The 20,195-nt window shown below is 43.3% G+C and overlaps 1 protein-coding gene across 50 annotated transcripts in view; it reads left to right on the top strand.

Moving 5' to 3' along the window:
* Positions 1-20,195, top strand: part of LOC138675454 (protocadherin gamma-A4-like) — a 732,953-nt gene that overhangs the window by 698,796 nt on the left and 13,962 nt on the right. For all 50 annotated transcript variants that reach the window (XM_069763694.1, XM_069763684.1, XM_069763690.1 and 47 more), the window contains exon 3: positions 8,335-8,423. In XM_069763694.1, coding sequence (XP_069619795.1) covers positions 8,335-8,423 — 89 coding nt within the window. The remainder of the gene's footprint in view (positions 1-8,334; positions 8,424-20,195) is intronic.

The raw sequence follows: 20,195 nt of genomic DNA, 5'->3' as shown, positions 1-20,195 counted from the left end.
ATATACCACACCACACAGGAGAGCTGACAGATCCTCTATATACTACACCACACAGGAGAGCTGACAGATCCTCTATATACCACACCACACGGGAGAGCTGACAGATCCTCTATATACCACACGGGAGAGCTGACAGATCCTCTATATACTACACCACACGGGAGAGCTGACAGATCCTCTATATACCACACTACACAGGAGAGCTGACAGATCCTCTATATACCACACCACAAAGGAGAGCTGACAGATCCTCTATATACTACACCACACAGGAGAGCTGACAGATCCTCTATATACCACACCACACAGGAGAGCTGACAGATCCTCTATATACTACACCACACGGGAGAGCTGACAGATCCTCTATATACTACACCACACAGGAGAGCTGACAGATCCTCTATAAACTACACCACACAGGAGAGCTGACAGATCCTCTATAAACTACACCACACAGGAGAGCTGACAGATCCTCTATACACTACACCACACGGGAGAGCTGACAGATATATATATACTACACCACACAGGAGAGCTGACAGATCCTCTATATATTACACCACACAGGAGAGCTGACAGATCCTCTATATTCTACACCACACGGGAGAGCTGACAGATCCTCTATATACTACACCACACAGGAGAGCTGACAGATCCTCTATATACCACACCACACAGGAGAGCTAACAGATCCTCTATATTCTACACCACACGTGAGAGCTGACAGATCCTCTATATACTACACCACACAGGAGATGGGACAGATCCTCTATATACTACACCACACAGGAGAGCTGACAGATCCTCTATATACCACACCACACGGGAGAGCTGACAGATCCTCTATATACCACACCACACAGGAGAGCTGACCGATCCTCTATATACTACACCACACAGGAGGCCTGACAGATCCTCTATATACTACACCACACAGGAGAGCTGACAGATCCTCTATATACTACACCACACAGGAGAGCTGACAGATCCTCTATATACACTACACGGGAGAGCTGACAGATCCTCTTTATACCACACCACACAGGAGAGCTGACAGATCCTCTATATACTACACCATACAGGAGAGCTGACAGATCCTCTATATACTACACTACACAGGAGAGCTGACAGATCCTCTATATACTATACCACACAGGAGAGCTGACAGATCCTCTTTATACTACACAGGAGAGCTGACAGATCCTCTATATACTACACCACACGGGAGAGCTGACAGATCTTCCATATACTACACCACACAGGAGAACTGACAGATCCTCTACATACTACACCACACGGGAGAGCTGACAGATCCTCTATATACTACACCACACAGGAGAGCTGACATATCCTCTATATACTACACCACACAGGAGAGGGGACAGATCCTCTATATACTACACCACACAGGAGAGCTGACAGATCCTCTATATTCTACACCACACAGGAGAGCTGATAGATCCTCTATATACCACACCACACGGGAGAGCTGACAGATCCTCTATATACCACACGGGAGAGCTGACAGATCCTCTATATACTACACCACACAGGAGAGCTGACAGATCCTCTATATACCACACCACACAGGAGAGCTGACAGATCCTCTATATACTACACCACACAGGAGAGCTGACAGATATATATATACTACACCACACAGGAGAGCTGACAGATCCTCTATATACTACACCACACAGGAGAGCTGACAGATCCTCTTTATACTACACCACACAGGAGAGCTGACAGATCCTCTATATACCACACCACACAGGAGAGCTGACAGATCCTCTATATTTTACACCACACAGGAGAGCTGACAGATCTTCTATATACCACACCCCACAGGAGAGCTGACAGATCCTCTATATACTACACCACACAGGAGAGCTGACAGATATATATATACTACACCACACGGGAGAGCTGACAGATCCTCTATATACTACACCACACGGGAGAGCTGACAGATCCTCTATATACTACACCACACAGGAGAGCTTACAGATCCTCTATATTCTACACCACACACGAGAGCTGACAGATCCTCTATATACTACACCACACACGAGAGCTGACAGATCCTCTATATACTACACCACACGGGATAGCTGACAGATATATATATATATATATACTACACCACACGGGAGAGCTGACAGATCCTCTATATACTACACCACACGGGAGAGCTGACAGATATATATATACTACACCACACAGGAGAGCTGACAGATCCTCTATATACTACACCACACAGGAGAGCTGACAGATCCTCTATATACCACACCACACAGGAGAGCTGACAAATCCTTTATATACTACACCACACAGGAGAGCTGACAGATCCTCTATATACTACACCACACAGGAGAGCTGACAGATCCTCTATATACTACACCATACAGGAGACCTGACAGATCCTCTATATACTACACCACACAGGAGAGCTGACAGATCCTCTATATACTACACCACACAGGAGAGCTGACAGATCCTCTATATACTACACCACACAGGAGAGCTGACAAATTCTTTATATACTACATCACACAGGAGAGCTGACAGATCCTCTATATACCACACCACACAGGAGAGCTGACAAATCCTTTATATACTACACCACACAGGAGAGCTGACAGATCCTCTATATACTACACCACACGGGAGAGCTGACAGATCCTCTATATACTACACCACACAGGAGAGCTGACAGATCCTCTATATACTACACCACACAGGACAGCTGATAGATCCTCTATATACTACACCACACAGGAGAGCTGACAGATCCTCTATATACTACACCACACAGGAGAGCTGACAGATCCTCTATATATAACACCACACAGGAGAGCTGATATCCTCTATATACTACACCATACAGGAGAGCTGACAGATCCTCTATATACTACACCACACAGGAGAGCTGACAGATCCTCTATATATAACACCACACAGGAGAGCTGATATCCTCTATATACTACACCACACAGGAGAGCTGACAGATCCTCTATATACTACACCACACAGGAGAGCTGACAGATCCTCTATATACTACACCACACAGGAGAGCTGACAGATCCTCTATATACTACACCACACAGGAGAGCTGACAGATCCTCAATATTCTACACCACACGGGAGAGCTGACAAATCCTTTATATACATACATCTCTATATACTACACCACACACGAGAACAGTAATGTAGGTCCAGTGTGTTTAGTAAAATACTTACCGGTGGCCATATTCCACTGCAATGAAGAAGACAGAAGCAACGACACAGCGGCAGAAGACGGCGACTGCTGCGTATTTTATTACACACAGGGAAGCTTTCTGTTGGGGGCGAGACATTGTTTTTATTAGTATGATTTTGGTATAGATGTGATTTTTTTCATCACTTGTTATAGCTTTTTTTGTGGAATTGTGGCGACCCGAAAAAAGGACATTTGGAATTTTTTAGTTGTTTCTGTTTACGGTGTTTACTGATCGAGTTAATTGTTTTTATATTTTGATAGATCGGACTTTTCTGAACCCAGCAATGCCAAATATGTGTTGTTTTTTTATTTTTAAATATATTTATTTTCAATTGACTAAAAAGGGGTGATTTGAACTTTTAGGAATTTTTTAAATTTTGTTTTTACCTTTCACTGGTACAGATAGCCCCCTTAGAGGTCATGAAGATGCGATCATACGATTGCATGTGCTATTACATACAGTGCTGCCACAGCATCACTGCATATAGCAGAAATCACAGTCTCCTTTAAAGCCCGGCCACAGGAAGAAGACCCCTGGCTGTCATTACAACCCATCGGCGACCCACGATCACATCATGGGCGCCAATGGGTGAGAGAATGATGCGCACGCATGTTGGCATGTGTTATATGCTGCTGTCAGAGATTGACACTGGCATTTAACACGCGCCATACATGTAAGGCTGATGTCGTAAAGGTGTTACCTGAGGACCCCCTTCACCACTGTGTCACCTCTATTTTCCTGTGGGCTCCCTTCACCACTGGGTCACCCAATATCCTGTGGGCCCCCTCCCCCACTGTGCTACCTCTATTTTCCTGTGGGCCCCCTCCCCCACTGTGCTACCTCTATTTTCCTGTGGGCCCCCTCCCCCACTGTGCTACCTCTATTTTCCTGTGGGCCCCCTCCCCCACTGTGTCACCTCTATTTTCCTGTGGGCCCCCTCCCCCACTGTGCTACCTCTATTTTCCTGTGGGCCCCCTCCCCCACTGTGTCACCTCTATTTTCCTGTGGGCCCCCTCCCCCACTGTGTCACCTCTATTTTCCTGTGTGTCCCCTCCCCCACTGTCACCTCTATTTTCCTGTGGGCCCCTCCCCCACTATGTCACCTCTGATTTCCTATGGGCCTAGTCAGAGAGAGAAAGAGGAGCCACAGTAAAATAGAGGTGGATGACACAATAGGGGAGGGGACCCACAAGAAAATTAGAATATCACTGTGGGCCCCCTCCCCTATGTCACCTTTAGGATGAATGGGACCCCCTCCCCTAACTGCCTCTGTGCAGGCATCATATAGTTATGTACTTACAGTCACAGTGACTCTGTCTGCAGCCATCAGACTCCCTCTGCTCCACTGCTGCTTGGGTAGGACTTCTGACCTATCACAGCACATCTCCTTGCCTGAGCTGTGCTGTGAGCTCACACAAAGAAAACTAACGCTGATTGGCTGAATTGCAGCCAATCAGCATTTACACTGCTGCCCAGGGCTTTGTGGATTGTGGAAGAGGAGCAGAGATCATACCCAGCACAGGAAACAGGTGACTGCGGCAGGTCAGCTGCTGTGTGCGGGTCTCCTCTCAGCCTCACAGTCAGCTGTTCCTCTGACTGCTGGCTGTATTGAGGGTCGGCACACACAGCTCTCCTGGCAGAGGAATGGCAGCCGCAGCAGGTGATGTGAAGGAGCTGTTCCTGCACTTCCCATCACCTGTGCAGTCTGCCAGCTGTGCCGTCTATACAATAAAGTGCACACTGCTGTGCGCAAGCTATGAGCATGCAGGGCAGGCACAAATGAAGGAGGCAGGAGCTGGGGGCGGGGCCCACCGGAGGATCCTGCGGTGTCCCGGTGCCCCAGTCCGACCCTGTGTGCGTGTGTGTCATTATACAGTGGGGCTGTGCGTGTGTGTCATTATACAGTGGGGCTGTGCGTGTGTGTCATTATACAGTGGGGCTGTGCGTGTGTGTCATTATACAGTGGGGCTGTGCGTGTGTGTCATTATACAGTGGGGCTGTGCGTGTGTGTCATTATACAGTGGGGCTGTGCGTGTGTGTCATTATACAGTGGGGCTGTGCGTGTGTGTCATTATACAGTGGGGCTGTGCGTGTGCCTGTCATTATACAGTGGGGCTGTGTGTGTGTGTCATTATACAGTGGGGCTGTGCGTGTGTCATTATACAGTGGGGCTGTGCGTGTGTGTCATTATACAGTGGGGCTGTGCGTGTGTGTCATTATACAGTGGGGCTGTGCGTGTGTGTCATTATACAGTGGGGCTGTGCGTGTGTGTCATTATACAGTGGGGCTGTGCGTGTGTGTCATTATACAGTGGGGCTGTGCGTGTGTGTCATTATACAGTGGGGCTGTGCGTGTGTGTCATTATACAGTGGGGCTGTGTGTGTGTGTCATTATACAGTGGGGCTGTGTGTGTGTGTCATTATACAGTGGGGCTGTGTGTGTGTCATTATACAGTGGGGCTGTGTGTGTGTGTCATTATACAGTGGGGCTGTGTGTGTGTGTCATTATACAGTGGGGCTGTGTGTGTGTGTCATTATACAGTGGGGCTGTGTGTGTGTGTCATTATACAGTGGGGCTGTGTGTGTGTCATTATACAGTGGGGCTGTGCGTGTGTGTCATTATACAGTGGGGCTGTGCGTGTGTGTCATTATACAGTGGGGCTGTGTGTGTGTGTCATTATACAGTGGGGCTGTGTGTGTGTGTCATTATACAGTGGGGCTGTGTGTGTGTGTCATTATACAGTGGGGCTGTGTGTGTGTCATTATACAGTGGGGCTGTGCGTGTGTGTCATTATACAGTGGGGCTGTGCGTGTGTCATTATACAGTGGGGCTGTGTGTGTGTGTCATTATACAGTGGGGCTGTGCGTGTGTGTCATTATACAGTGGGGCTGTGTGTGTGTTTCATTATACAGTGGGGCTGTGCGTGTGTGTCATTATACAGTGGGGCTGTGCGTGTGTGTCATTATACAGTGGGGCTGTGCGTGTGTCATTATACAGTGGGGCTGTGTGTGTGTGTGTCATTATACAGTGGGGCTGTGCGTGTGTGTCATTATACAGTGGGGCTGTGTGTGTGTGTCATTATACAGTGGGGCTGTGCGTGTGTCATTATACAGTGGGGCTGTGTGTGTGTCATTATACAGTGGGGCTGTGTGTGTGTGTGTCATTATACAGTGGGGCTGTGCGTGTGTGTCATTATACAGTGGGGCTGTGTGTGTGTCATTATACAGTGGGGCTGTGCGTGTGTGTCATTATACAGTGGGGCTGTGCGTGTGTCATTATACAGTGGGGCTGTGTGTGTGTGTGTCATTATACAGTGGGGCTGTGCGTGTGTCATTATACAGTGGGGCTGTGTGTGTGTTTCATTATACAGTGGGGCTGTGCGTGTGTGTCATTATACAGTGGGGCTGTGCGTGTGTGTCATTATACAGTGGGGCTGTGTGTGTGTGTGTGTGTCATTATACAGTGGGGCTGTGTGTGTGTGTCATTATACAGTGGGGCTGTGTGTCTGTCATTATACAGTGGGGCTGTGCGTGTGTCATTATACAGTGGGGCTGTGTGTGTGTGTCATTATACAGTGGGGCTGTGCGTGTGTGTCATTATACAGTGGGGCTGTGCGTGTGTCATTATACAGTGGGGCTGTGTGTGTGTGTGTCATTATACAGTGGGGCTGTGCGTGTGTGTCATTATACAGTGGGGCTGTGTGTGTGTCATTATACAGTGGGGCTGTGCGTGTGTGTCATTATACAGTGGGGCTGTGCGTGTGTGTCATTATACAGTGGGGCTCTGCGTGTGTGTCATTATACAGTGGGGCTGTGCGTGTGTGTCATTATGCAGTGGGGCTGTGCGTGTGTGTCATTATACAGTGGGGCTGTGCGTGTGTGTCATTATACAGTGGGGCTGTGCGTGTGTGTCATTATACAGTGGGGCTGTGTGTGTGTGTCATTATACAGTGGGGCTGTGCGTGTGTGTCATTATACAGTGGGGCTCTGCGTGTGTGTCATTATACAGTGGGGCTGTGCGTGTGTGTCATTATGCAGTGGGGCTGTGCGTGTGTGTCATTATACAGTGGGGCTGTGCGTGTGTGTCATTATACAGTGGGGCTGTGCGTGTGTGTCATTATACAGTGGGGCTGTGTGTGTGTTTCATTATACAGTGGGGCTGTGCGTGTGTGTCATTATACAGTGGGGCTGTGCGTGTGTGTCATTATACAGTGGGGCTGTGTGTGTGTTTCATTATACAGTGGGGCTGTGCGTGTGTATGTGTCATTGGTGCATTCACTCTGTGTCATTCTATGTGGCTGCAGACTTGAGCTTCTCACATTGCTTGCAGTGCTGTGGTTATTTGGCGGGTGTCTGGCTGCAAGTTTGTGATTTGCATACATGCGGTCACATGCCGAGTAGACCTGCATGGACTAATGCAACTGTATTGAACAAGGCCCAAAACAGTCTAGTCGTCGAAATGTGGCTGGAATATATATATCGCATGCTTGTGGTCACAAGACCGCCTGTTGCCGGCACCAGAGAATCTTCACAGCGCACAGTGCGCACGATATGAAGATTCACACATAGTGACTGTAGACATGTAGCATAAGATCTGACAACCCCTTTAAGGATGAGCCGCTACTTATGGGACACTGCTGTGTGCTTGCCCCCCAGGCCAAAATGTGCCAATCAGCCCCTGATGTCTGTGTATTACTTGGACAGTCTATTGATTACATTAGAAATATGTCATTTTTCATTGAACCTGTGTGTGGTGCTGAAGGTAAAGTGAGCACTTGTTACCACATTATCACTAGGGTTCATCATTACTGTATCCCACAATCAATACTTTTTCGTTTTTCTTCTGTAGTTTATTTCTGATAAATCTTAACACATATCATGCACTTGTTTTGCTGACAAATACTAATTTTTGTTACCAAAATGAATCCCCTGTTCTAGCTTGTTTCGTAATTCCTAAAGAACAGATATTTCATTGTTGTGCAATCCTATAAATTGCAGGTTCTGTTTGTTGTGCTTTGATTTAATTACGTCTGATATTGAACAGTAATCATGTTGTGTCATTGTGGTCTCTTTAGAGCACAACCCACAGAGGAAGCTGGAGTTTGGCCAAACAACCAGTTTGAAACGGAGAGACTTCAGGCAATGATCCTGGCTTCAGCAAATGGTCAGTGTTGTATAGTTTATTGGTATATGTGCAAACAATGTCATGTGTGTCATCATCATAATCAGTAATCACCCTATGTAAGATGTCATTGTAAATTTTATATATATATCTATATCACTTGGAAATGATAAAACTTGACTAGCTGATCTCAAACACATTGTTAATGCCATTTATAACCTAAATTGTAGTACTGTATTAAGCACCTAGATATTTTACCAATATCAGAAATACAATTTCTCAAATACAATAAATTACCTTCCAATACATGAGCAAGTACCCTTTAAAATTATAACATGACCAGTGTTTGCTCCTATTTTCTGTTCCAGTGAGTATTCTGCTTTTCGTTTTTGTAAAAATCCGCCATATGGTTCCAAAGATATATTCCTTTTTATTTGATGCTAATTTTTAGGGTCTTAAAAAGGATTCTCTGGGAGGCTTCCATTTAGGCTGCTCTACATTACTATCCTGTAAACTGTGCCCCCTTGAAAAGACCATAAAAATTATTACAAAATAAAAAGTGCACATATCTCTGGAACCATAATGTGGATTTAAAAATAAAATAAGTAATTCAATGCTCAGCTCAGCAGTAATAATAAAAGATAAAAAAATGCCTACTTTTGACGTAATAAGAGATCCTAGTTAAATTTCTCACAGTAGACAAATATGTATTTTTATCATAATACATGTTCTATGCGCTCCCATTTATTTAATTGCTACCCTAAAGTAGAATCTCTTTTTTTTGCCTAAATGGTGTTATTAAACAATTACATAGGTTTTTGTGTTTCTCTGTTTCTGTTATTATACCATGTGTGGGTTGTCTACTATTTTGGCTCCTTTTTCTTCTCTCTCTGATATGCCTCCGTATGGAGACTACAATTCCCATGATACCCTTGACTTTACAGAGTCTCAACCCATTGCAAAGATTCCTATCTAAAGGCAGCAGTGATAAACCAGTGAGAAACTGCTGTCCCCTAACACTCTAACATTGCAGAGTATTAGTGCATCTTGTGTAATTCTGATTCAGGCTGTCTCCATTGCATTTTGCTAGTGATATGTTTCTCCTTGTCAGTTTTTACAAGTAGAAGGCAGAGGAAAGGGAAGAAGTTGCTTCTGAGAGAATACACTGTAGATTGTGCCCAGAGCAATCACAGACCGTATTATAGACAGTATGAGACAGGAAAGATTTCTGCAGACTCTGCAGATAATAATATATATATGGTACAACTATTATATCATTGCTTTATAGGGTAATATTGATATCTTTATCTTTAGCTGTATGTGAGGCATATAAAGAAACAAGGGTGGATCTTTTTGGAGGAGGATGTATTAGTGAGATAACAGTAGAGATTTGAAAGGTAATGATGTCCTTATGCAATCCATATGAAGTCAGATACTGACATTGCATCATCACAGTGGAGCATGTACATGTAACAAGGCGACTCGGGGTGGTAGTCCCAACCGAGTCAACTAAGCCACAGTCAGTCTACACCCTGGCACCTTGTAAAGAAATAGACAGGACAGACACAATCCCAGGCACAGCTGCAGTCCAACAGGGATACAGTTTAATAAAAGAGATGAATAACGTGAAACATCAACTTCCTGCTCTCTCCCTAATGACGTCCATGGCCGTACCCACAGAAACCACGGCGACCGAAAGAGGAGGTAGTCATATGCCGGAATCTGGACGCTTAAAGTCCCTTCAGAGGGGCACCTGCGTAGTCCTGGTGCCCGTTTTGCTGGCCAAAGGTCCAGGGCAGCAGTCTTTTCCCCTCCCGGGGTTTGTTCAGCTCCCACAGGGGAGCACGTTCTGCGGTAGGCAAGCCTGCCCTGGAACTTCCTGCTCCTTTTTGGGGTTGTTAACCCAATCCCCTGGGTTCACCCCTTCTGTCCCTGTCTCTAACATACAGGCAAATGCGAACATTATCAAACATTACTAAGACAGCTCATACATTACAGTACAAGTTAACACAAGTCATAACATAGGACTAAAAGGGCAATACATAAATACACAAGGTATAAGAAATACAGACATTACTAAACGGGTACACCGTCCGGGTACCACATAAGATGTACAGGCCCAGCACATAGGAGAGAGAGGGGAAGAGGACCTCCATCACCTTACACACACACCTGAACGTCAGACTGGAGATTATATAACAGAGCTGCCTATAATGAATTGCAAGGATGTCACTTGAGCTGGTACGAAACAAATTAGATATCTGAAGTTTTCGGATAATATAGCATTAAATGTACAAGAAGGTTTGGTGGCGGTTCTGGTTATGATCCATCCCCTTTTCTCTTCTTGCTATCACCATCCTCCTTTTTGCGTGTGGATGATGCTTCCTATGTAATCTGCACAGTGCGTTCATCGTGTTCCTGTGCAGTCGTACTTCTTTCTGGCCTGCCAAGGGCAGAGCAAAGTATTGTATTGCGCATGGGCCGGCGCTCCTTGGCCTTTCCCCACGCATGCGCATTTCAGTACTTTGCAATGCCCTCAATGACTCTGCCCCTAGTTTAAAGGGAACCTGGAAACAGGTTCCATTTAAAGTTTAAAAATCAAAACAGGAGATAGAAGAAAATTAAAAATGTATATCTGTAATTTGCTTTAGTTACAATGCTCTGGTTCAGAGATAGTCTGCGAGAGATTCAGATTCTGTGTTGGATCATGTTTGAATAATTCTGTAATGTGTGACATTACTGCTTACATTGCATAGAAGCACTGCCATCTGTTAGTTGGCTCTTTGAGTGAAAATGTTTTTCCCATTGACAAGATTAATCACAGAGTTTGCCAAGTGCTTGTGTATGTAGAATACAGTGTATATTATAATCTTCTAAGGCCAAAACAATGTTTTTATGCAATATTTTGTGCCTTTTTGCAATGACTGCGATGTAAGCTATTCACCATATTACAGTATTGTTTCATTTCATTCGAGATACATTAGATATGAAATGGCTTATTTTCTTTAGTCTGGAAGTTACATGCTATCATATCAAGGATATATACAGTCATTGTGGATAATGTTGGCACTCTTGAAATTGTTCCAGAAAATCTATTTCTCCCAGAAAATTATTGCACATTTTGTTATAAACTTGTTTATTTCCTTTGAGTGCATTGGAACACTATACAAAAAAACAGAGGGGAAAAAAGGCAAATTTGACATAATTTCACACGAAACCCCAAAAATGGGCCAGACGAAATTCTTGATGTTAGGCGTCGAGTTCCTGCCGCTGCACAGGGGAAATCTTGAGCCATGACCGCTGCGGTCTCCCATTCTTCTCCAGCCACAGTGGAGCCTGCTCAGTGGAGACGTCGGTCCCAGCATCTTGCCAGGACAGATACTGCACATTTGGTTACTGCTGGCCTTCCAGGTTCAGCCATTATAACTAGTGCTGTTTGGCGGCGAGCAGGCGCTCCTGGGACTAAGTCCTGCTTTTCCCCTCCGCACGGCCATGCGCTAGTATCATTTGTGTTTGGCAGTTGCCAGTGGATACTCTGCCACACTGTATATAAGTGGTGTGAGTCTGTTTAGCCTTGGGGCTGTACACGCAGGCAGCAGGCATCAGTGGGGGCAATTAGCCTTGGCTTAGCATCTGGTTCCTTCATGTGTGCGGTTAGCACAGAAGAGTTCCAGAGCAAGCACAACTTTTAGTTAGGGTTTTAGTCCCTGTGTACAGCACAACTCTGTGAGGCAACAGAGCTCACTTTCATTTCACATAGGGTGAAGTTTAACCCATGTGTGAGCTCAGTGTCCATCCGCCATTGCTTGCAGCAGATATCTACGCACGGTGGACCCCAGGCTGCGAATGTGCCTTGTATCTATCACCCTATTACTTGGTGCGTTCTGCTAGCCCTAACACTTGGCACCCTCAACTTAATGTTTGGTTTCACACCCTTTGGAATAAATAACTGCAATCAATCACTTCCTATAACAATCAACAAACACCTCTCAACTGGAATTTTGGACCACTCTTATTTAGCAATCTGTTCCAGGTCTCTCATATTTGATTAACCTTTGCCAGGCTGCATAAATTTACAACGTTAACAGGCTGCAGAGGTACAATTGTACCTTAATATATATTTTATTGAAATTTGGCCAATATATTCTGGACCAAAACTGCAGAGATGTCACGAAATTTCAGCCCTCTACGGCTTTTCGAAAAAAAAAAGTTATTGCAATTTTAAAATGGAATAGTTACAATTGTACCTAGTCAGCCAGACGAAGGTTAAGATCTCTCCACAGGTGTTCAATGTGACTTAGATCCGGACTCATTGCTGATCACTTCAGGACTCTCCAGCTCTTTGTTTCCATTCCTTTTTGGGTGCCTCTTTAAGTATGTTTAGGGTCATTGTCCTGCTAATAGACCCATTACCTAGAAAGCAAACCCAGCTTTCTGACACTGGGAACTACATTGTGACCCAAAATCCTTTGGTAATCTACATATTTCATGATGCCTTGCACATAGTCAAGACAACCAGTACCAGTGTCAGAAAAGCAATTCCAAAATATCTTTGAACCTCCACCATATTTGACTATAGGTACTGTGTTCTTTTCTTTGTAGGCCTCATTCCATTTTTGGTAAACCGTAGAATGATGTGCTTTACCAAAAATCTCTATTTTGGTCTCATCTGCCAACAAGACCCTTTCCCAAAAGGATTTTGGCTTACTCCCGTACATTTTGGCAAACTGCCGTCTATCTTTTTTATGTCCCTTTGTCAGCAGTGGCGTCCTTCTGCCATAGCATTTCATTTAACTCAAATGTTGACAGATAGTTTGTGCTGACACTGATGCAGCCTGAGCCTGCAGGACAGCTTTTTCTTTAGAGCTTGATTGGGGCTGCTTATCCATCATTCAGACTACTCTGCAGTGTAACCTTTCATTAATTTTTCTCTACTGTCCACATTGAGGGAGATTAGCTACAGTGCCATGGGTTGTAAACTTCTTGATTATGTTGCATACCATGGACAAAAGGACCTCAAGACCTCAAGAGATGGACTTGTAACTGTGAGGTTGTTGTCATTGTTTAACAATTTTGGTTCTCAAGTCCTCAGACAGTTCTCTTCTCTTCTTCCTGTTCTCTATGCTTAATGTTACTCAAAATATGGAAAAATAGGAGTACAACGTCCAATTTAATACAAAAATTTAGATTTTATTAATTACTTACAAATAACTTAAACAGACTAGGATTAGGTAGTGATGGCTACCAGTGTTAAGACATACAGATATACCATTGGGCAATAAGTAAAGTGCTTAGTGCATAGTATCACTTGTAGGACATAAAAATAATGGGCTAATAGTATATATAACACCAGAAGTCACGGTAAATGTGCGCTTATTACATGAAGCCCGGCCATATTTCCCCACAAAATTAGCCTTGCTTACCCATCGTGTGGCGTTGGCGTGACGCGTGTCCTGACTCAGATACACCATGGGTAAGTAAGGCTAATTTTGTGGGGGAATATGGGCGGGCTTCATGTATTAAGCGCACATTTACCGTCACTTCTGGTGTTATATATACTATTAGCCTATTATTTTTATGTCCCACAAGCGATACTATGCACATGGGGATTAGTCTTGTTGGCACCTTCTTATGTATGTGGCCCTTGGTGGTCTTGTTTTCTTTCTTCTCTCTATGCTTAATGTGGCACACATGGACACACATTGCAAAAATTGAGTCAACTTTTCCCCTTTTTATTTGGCTTCAAGTGTGATTTTAATATTGCTCACACTTGTCACTTGCCACAGATGAGTTTGAACGAGCATCACATGCTTGAAACAAAGTTGTTTACCTACGATTTTGTAAAGATGCCAACAGCTATGTCCAGCCCATTTTTGGAATTTTGTGTGAAATTATGTGCAATTTGTCTTTTTTCAGTTTTTTTTGTTTTGCTCTAGAACACACAAAGGAAGTAAACGTGTACAAAAAAGGTGAAATTGCAATAATTTTCTTGGAGAAATACTTAATTTTCTGTAACAATTTCAAGGACGCCAACACTTTTGTCATGACTGCATACCATAGATGTCGATCAGTCCTGAGTGACGAAACCTGATACCAGGATGGGTGGCTAGTTTTGATAATTGCAATGAGCCCCCCATTATCCTTCCAACTGCATTCTAATAGGATGCATAGAGTATCACATGTTTTCAAGAAAACAAACCAAAAACAGGCAGAGATGCTTACCTGTCTAAATGGGCCTCAATACAATTGCACTGACAGGGTGCAGCGGACGCAAGTAAAATGGCAACTGCACAGGTGCAAAACCAAATGAAGCAGCCAGCCTTCAATCAGGGATTGGCTGTGTGGCACACCAATGCAAAAAAATATACTCTATATGTGGCGTGTTCACACAAGGAATGCAGAGCATCTGGTTCTCAGCCTATTAATGACGCCCTATGGCGGGCTGCCCAGTGCTGACTATAATGGATCCTGTGTGAACAGAGGCCACAGTGTACAGAACAATTTGGGCCCAACTGAACCCCCAAAAAAATACAACGTGCCAAAAAACATATCAATATATGTAAGGTATTGGTTAATATTCTGGCCATAATATGTAAGCTGGCAACCCACGTCAAAGGTCCTTACGTTTGCCAGTCCTACTCTAACATGAAAACCTCAAAAAGAGGAAAAATCCTCCAATATTCAAGAAAACAAGCCAAAAACAGGCAGAGATGCTTACCTGTCTAAATGGGCCTCAATACAATTGCACTGAGAGGGTGCAGCGGACCCAAGTATAATGGCAACTGCTCAGGTGCAATACCAAATGCATCCTGTGTGAACAGAGGCCACAGTGTACAAAACCATTTAGGCCCAACTACACGCCGAAAAAAATACAACGTGCAAAAAAAATATCAATATATGTAAGGTATTGGTTGATATTCTGGCCATAATATGTAAGAGGTCGATCAGTCCAGAGTGACGAAACCTGATACCATGATGGGCGGCTAGTTTTGATAATTGCAATGAGCCCCCAATTATCTTTCCAACTGCATTCTAATAGGATGCATAGAGTATCACATGTTTTCAGCAGTACAGATCTCATATTAACGGACACCTGTCAGGTCCGATACCCCCTATTAACCTTCAGATATAGGGTTAATCTGCAGATTAATAGCATTAAGAAGGTACCTGGCCACTGCACTGAAGGTTCTTCACTAGGGAAAAAATGAAATGTGTTCCTTTTTGGGAGCTGCTGGCTTCCAGTCATATGGGTGTGTAAACGTGGCTTCTGTTACAGCTCACAGCACTGATGCATGGCAGAGCCGGCTGTCAGTCAAAGTGCCAGGTGTGCTTACTAAAGCTTCGCAAGCATGCCTGTATGACTGAAAGCCAGCAGCTTCCGGGAGAAAACAAGTTACTTTTCTACCAGGTGTGGCACTTTCAGTATGGTGGCGATCACCTTCCTAATGCTATTAATCTGCAGATTAACCCTATATCTGCAGGTTAATATCATTATCTGACCTGACAGGTTGCCTTTAAATGATACTGGCCTTGAAGTGTTTCTCCAAAATTAAAAAAGTGTAAAAAAAAATGTGCAGGTCATATCATTTTTAGTAAGATATCAATATTTTATTTTATCCCATAAAACTCTTTTTGTCACAGAACATCCGTAATTTGGTCTTACTGCTGCATAAGGGTCGATATTTCTGGAGTCCCTTTCTTCACTTGAGGTCATATATTACTTCAGGTCAATGGAGACATATGCAGGATGAATACAGATTGAAAGCTGCAGAGAAGGGAGCAGATGTTAGAATTTTAACACTAAAGTCTCATCAGTTTTTCTCGTACAATCACGGAAAGCACTAATACTTCTGATAGTCTATGGGATTGTTCATTCCCGATCTTTTCCTTGGACTAAGTGGACAGTTTTGAAAAACGGAGACATGTCTGATTTTGATCTGAGGGTGGAATCAAAATCAGTAATGCAAGTTTATGGGTCCATGATCAGATCAGGATGACAGATGACAGAAAATTTGCACGGACTGTCAGAAAGGAGAAATGGAGAAACTTTTTTTTTTCTCAAAGTACGAGAAAAAATTGATGACACTGAACCACACTCTTAGCAAAATAATCGTCAGTTTTTCTCGTACGTGGAAAATACTGACGTCTTAATGAGGCTAAAGTGGTGCAGATGTAGCAGACCTGGATCTGCTACATTAATGTTTCTTCTATTCATTATGACCATTCACTAATATCAGTATGTTAACCTGTCATATCAGGTGGCATACAATTATATCTTAGCATGTAATGCCTGATTGCAAACCCAGCTTGTCTATATACTGAATCATTTATCTAGAAGAGCTTCACAAGATAAATAATACTTAGTATAATTTGCACTTTAAAGAAGCTTAACTCCTTATAATGTACATTTTTGTCATGCACCACTAAGGAATGCATGATGCTGGTTCAGGAGCTGATCCTGCTCCTGCCAAGCAAATGTCAGCCTGCTCCGATCGCTGCAATGTAAATGGTTAAATGCAAATGTCATTCTCTTAACGCAATTGCGGGACACCAATGGCAGTGAGGCGGCTGATTAAGGTCTCTGTATTTGCCATCTTAGTCTTCCTTTTAATCTTATCAACATGGTGAACACCATGAGTAACTTGCAGCACTGCCATACTATGATATAAAAGTATAAACTATAAGTGCTCAAACAATTGTAGGTTTGAGTATCCAATGTGGACTAAAGAATATTATCAAATTATAAAATATATATAAAAAATGTATAAAAAAGTTTAGATAGATGTAAACATAAAAAAAACAATAAAGATATTTTGTATTTTGTATGTCCCAAAAAGAGAAAATACAAAATTGGAATACCATAAGTTTCTACCTTTTGGTTGCTGCACTTTCCAATAAATTACAATAAAAAGTACTTAAAATGTAATTTACACTCCAAAATGGCATCATTACAAACATCAGTGCAAGGTGCACATAAAAAGCAACGCATACCTTCATGGATGGAAAATAAAAAAAATGGCAACCTAACCACAATTTTCTATTTTATAAAAAGTAAAAAAAAATTTTTGCTTGTCAAATAATGAAAAAAATAGACAAGTTTGGTGTTGACATAATCTTATTTAAGTAAATAAGGCAGCACACTGCAGCGCTAGAACATGCAAACTTGAAACATGAAATTTGAACTGCATTACTGCACTAGAAATATGAAAAATGAGAGCGTTTAGCGCATAAAAATGGCCAATTTTATGAGTACCTGGTAGCCCCTTTATGGCATCTCTCTTATACCAGGTCCTACACTTGCCTTACCTCGCTGAGAATAAACATCTCCATCTGAATGGGTACATGTGGAACCTCTTCCTAGACTAATATTCTCTCTCTCTGTGGAGGGGTATTGGACCTGCTGTAATTAAAACACCTGTGGCTAGGAGGCGGAGTGCACGATCAGAAGGCTAAAGAATACATTTCAAAAACCTGACCGGCACATCCACACATAGACTAAATGTGAACAGGTGCTGAATCTAGAGTCGGCAACTCGTATATAGTTAAGTAAATAAGGCAGCACACTGCAGCGCTAGAGCATACAAACTTGAAACATGAAATTTGAACTGCATTACTGCACTAGAAATATGAAAAATGAGAGCGTTTAGCGCATAAAAATGGCCAATTTTATGTGTACCTGGTAGCCCCTTTACGGCATCTCTCTTATACCAGGTCCTACACTTGCCTTACCTCGCTGAGAATAAACGTCTCCATCTGAATGGGTACATGTGGAACCTCTTCCTAGACTAAAATTCTCTCTCTGTGGAGGGGTATTGGACCTGCTGTAATTAAAACACCTGTGGCTAGGATGCGGAGTGCACGATCAGAAGGCTAAAGAATACATTTCAAAAACCTGACCAGCACATCCAAACATAGACTAAGTTTGAACAGGTGCTGAACCTAGAGTCGCCAACTCGTATATAGTTAAGTAAATAAGGCAGCACACTGCAGCGCTAGAAAATGCAAACTTGAAACATGAATTTTGAACTGCATTACTGCACTAGAAATATGAAAAATGAGAGCTTTTAGCGCATAAAAATGGCCAATTTTATGTGTACCTGGTAGCCCCTTTACGGCATCTCTCTTATAAAAGGTCCTACACTTGCCTTACCTCGCTGAGAATAAATGTATCCATCTGAAGGGGTACATGTGGAACCTCTTCCTAGACTAAAATTCTCTCTCTCTGTGGAGGGGTATTAGACCTGCTGTAATTAAAACACCTGTGGCTAGGAGGTGGAGTACACTATCAGAAGGCTAAAGAATACATTTCAAAAACCTGACCGGCACATCCTAACATAGACTAAGTGTGAACAGGTGCTGAACCTAGAGTCGCCAACTCGTATATAGTAAAGTAAATAAGGCAGCACACTGCAGCGCTAGAACATGCAAACTTGAAACATGACATTTGAACTGCATTACTGCTCTAGAAATATGAAAAATGAGAGCGTTTAGCACATAAAAATGGCCAATTTTATGTGTACCTGGTAGCCCCTTTACGGCATCTCTCTTATAAAAGGTCCTACACTTGCCTTACCTCGCTGAGAATAAACGTCTCCATCTGAATGGGTACATGTGGAACCTCTTCCTAGACTAAAATTCTCTCTCTCTGTGGAGGGGTATTGGACCTGCTGTAATTAAAACACCTGTGGCTAGGAGGCGGAGTGCACGATCAGAAGGCTAAAGAATACATTTCAAAAACCTGACCGGCACATCCAAACATAGACTAAGTGTGAACAGGTGCTGAATTTAGAGTCGCCAACTCGTATATAGTTAAGTAAATAAGGCAGCACACTGCAGCGCTAGAACATACAAACTTGAAACATGAAATTTGAACTGCATTACTGCACTAGAAATATGAAAAATGAGAGCGTTTAGCGCATAAAAATGACCAATTTTATGTGTACCTGGTAGCCCCCTTACGGCATCTCTCTTATACCAGGTCCTACACTTGCCTTACCTCGCTGAGAATAAACGTCTCCATCTGAATGGGTACATGTGGAACCTCTTCCTAGACTAAAATTCTCTCTCTCTGTGGAGGGGTATTGGACCTGCTGTAATTAAAACACCTGTGGCTAGGAGGCGGAGTGCACGATCAGAAGGCTAAAGAATACCTTTCAAAAACCTGACCGGCACATCCAAACATCGACTAAGTGTGAACAGGTGCTGAACCTAGAGTCCCAACTCGTATATAGTTAAGTAAATAAGGCAGCACACTGCAGCGCTAGAACATGCAAACTTGAAACATGAAATTTGAACTGCATTACTGCACTAGAAATATGAAAAATGAGAGCGTTTAGCGCATAAAAATGACCAATTTTATGTGTACCTGGTAGCCCCTTTAAGGCATCTCTCTTATACCAGGTCCTACACTTGCCTTACCTCGCTGAGAATAAACGTCTCCATCTGAATGGGTACATGTGGAACCTCTTCCTAGACTAAAATTCTCTCTCTCTGTGGAGGGGTATTGGACCTGCTGTAATTAAAACACCTGTGGCTAGGAGGCGGAGTGCACGATCAGAAGGCTAAAGAATACCTTTCAAAAACCTGACCGGCACATCCAAACATAGACTAAGTGTGAACAGGTGCTGAACCTAGAGTCCCAACTCGTATATAGTTAAGTAAATAAGGCAGCACACTGCAGCGCTAGAACATTCAAACTTGAAACATGAAATTTGAACTGCATTACTGCACTAGAAATATGAAAAATGAGAGCGTTTAGCGCATAAAAATGACCAATTTTATGTGTACCTGGTAGCCCCTTTACGGCATCTCTCT

This window comes from Ranitomeya imitator, chromosome 4, assembly GCF_032444005.1.
Source record: "Ranitomeya imitator isolate aRanImi1 chromosome 4, aRanImi1.pri, whole genome shotgun sequence".
In the NCBI taxonomy this organism is placed as follows: Eukaryota; Metazoa; Chordata; class Amphibia; order Anura; family Dendrobatidae; genus Ranitomeya; species Ranitomeya imitator.
This window is presented reverse-complemented; position numbering and strand designations above follow the sequence as displayed.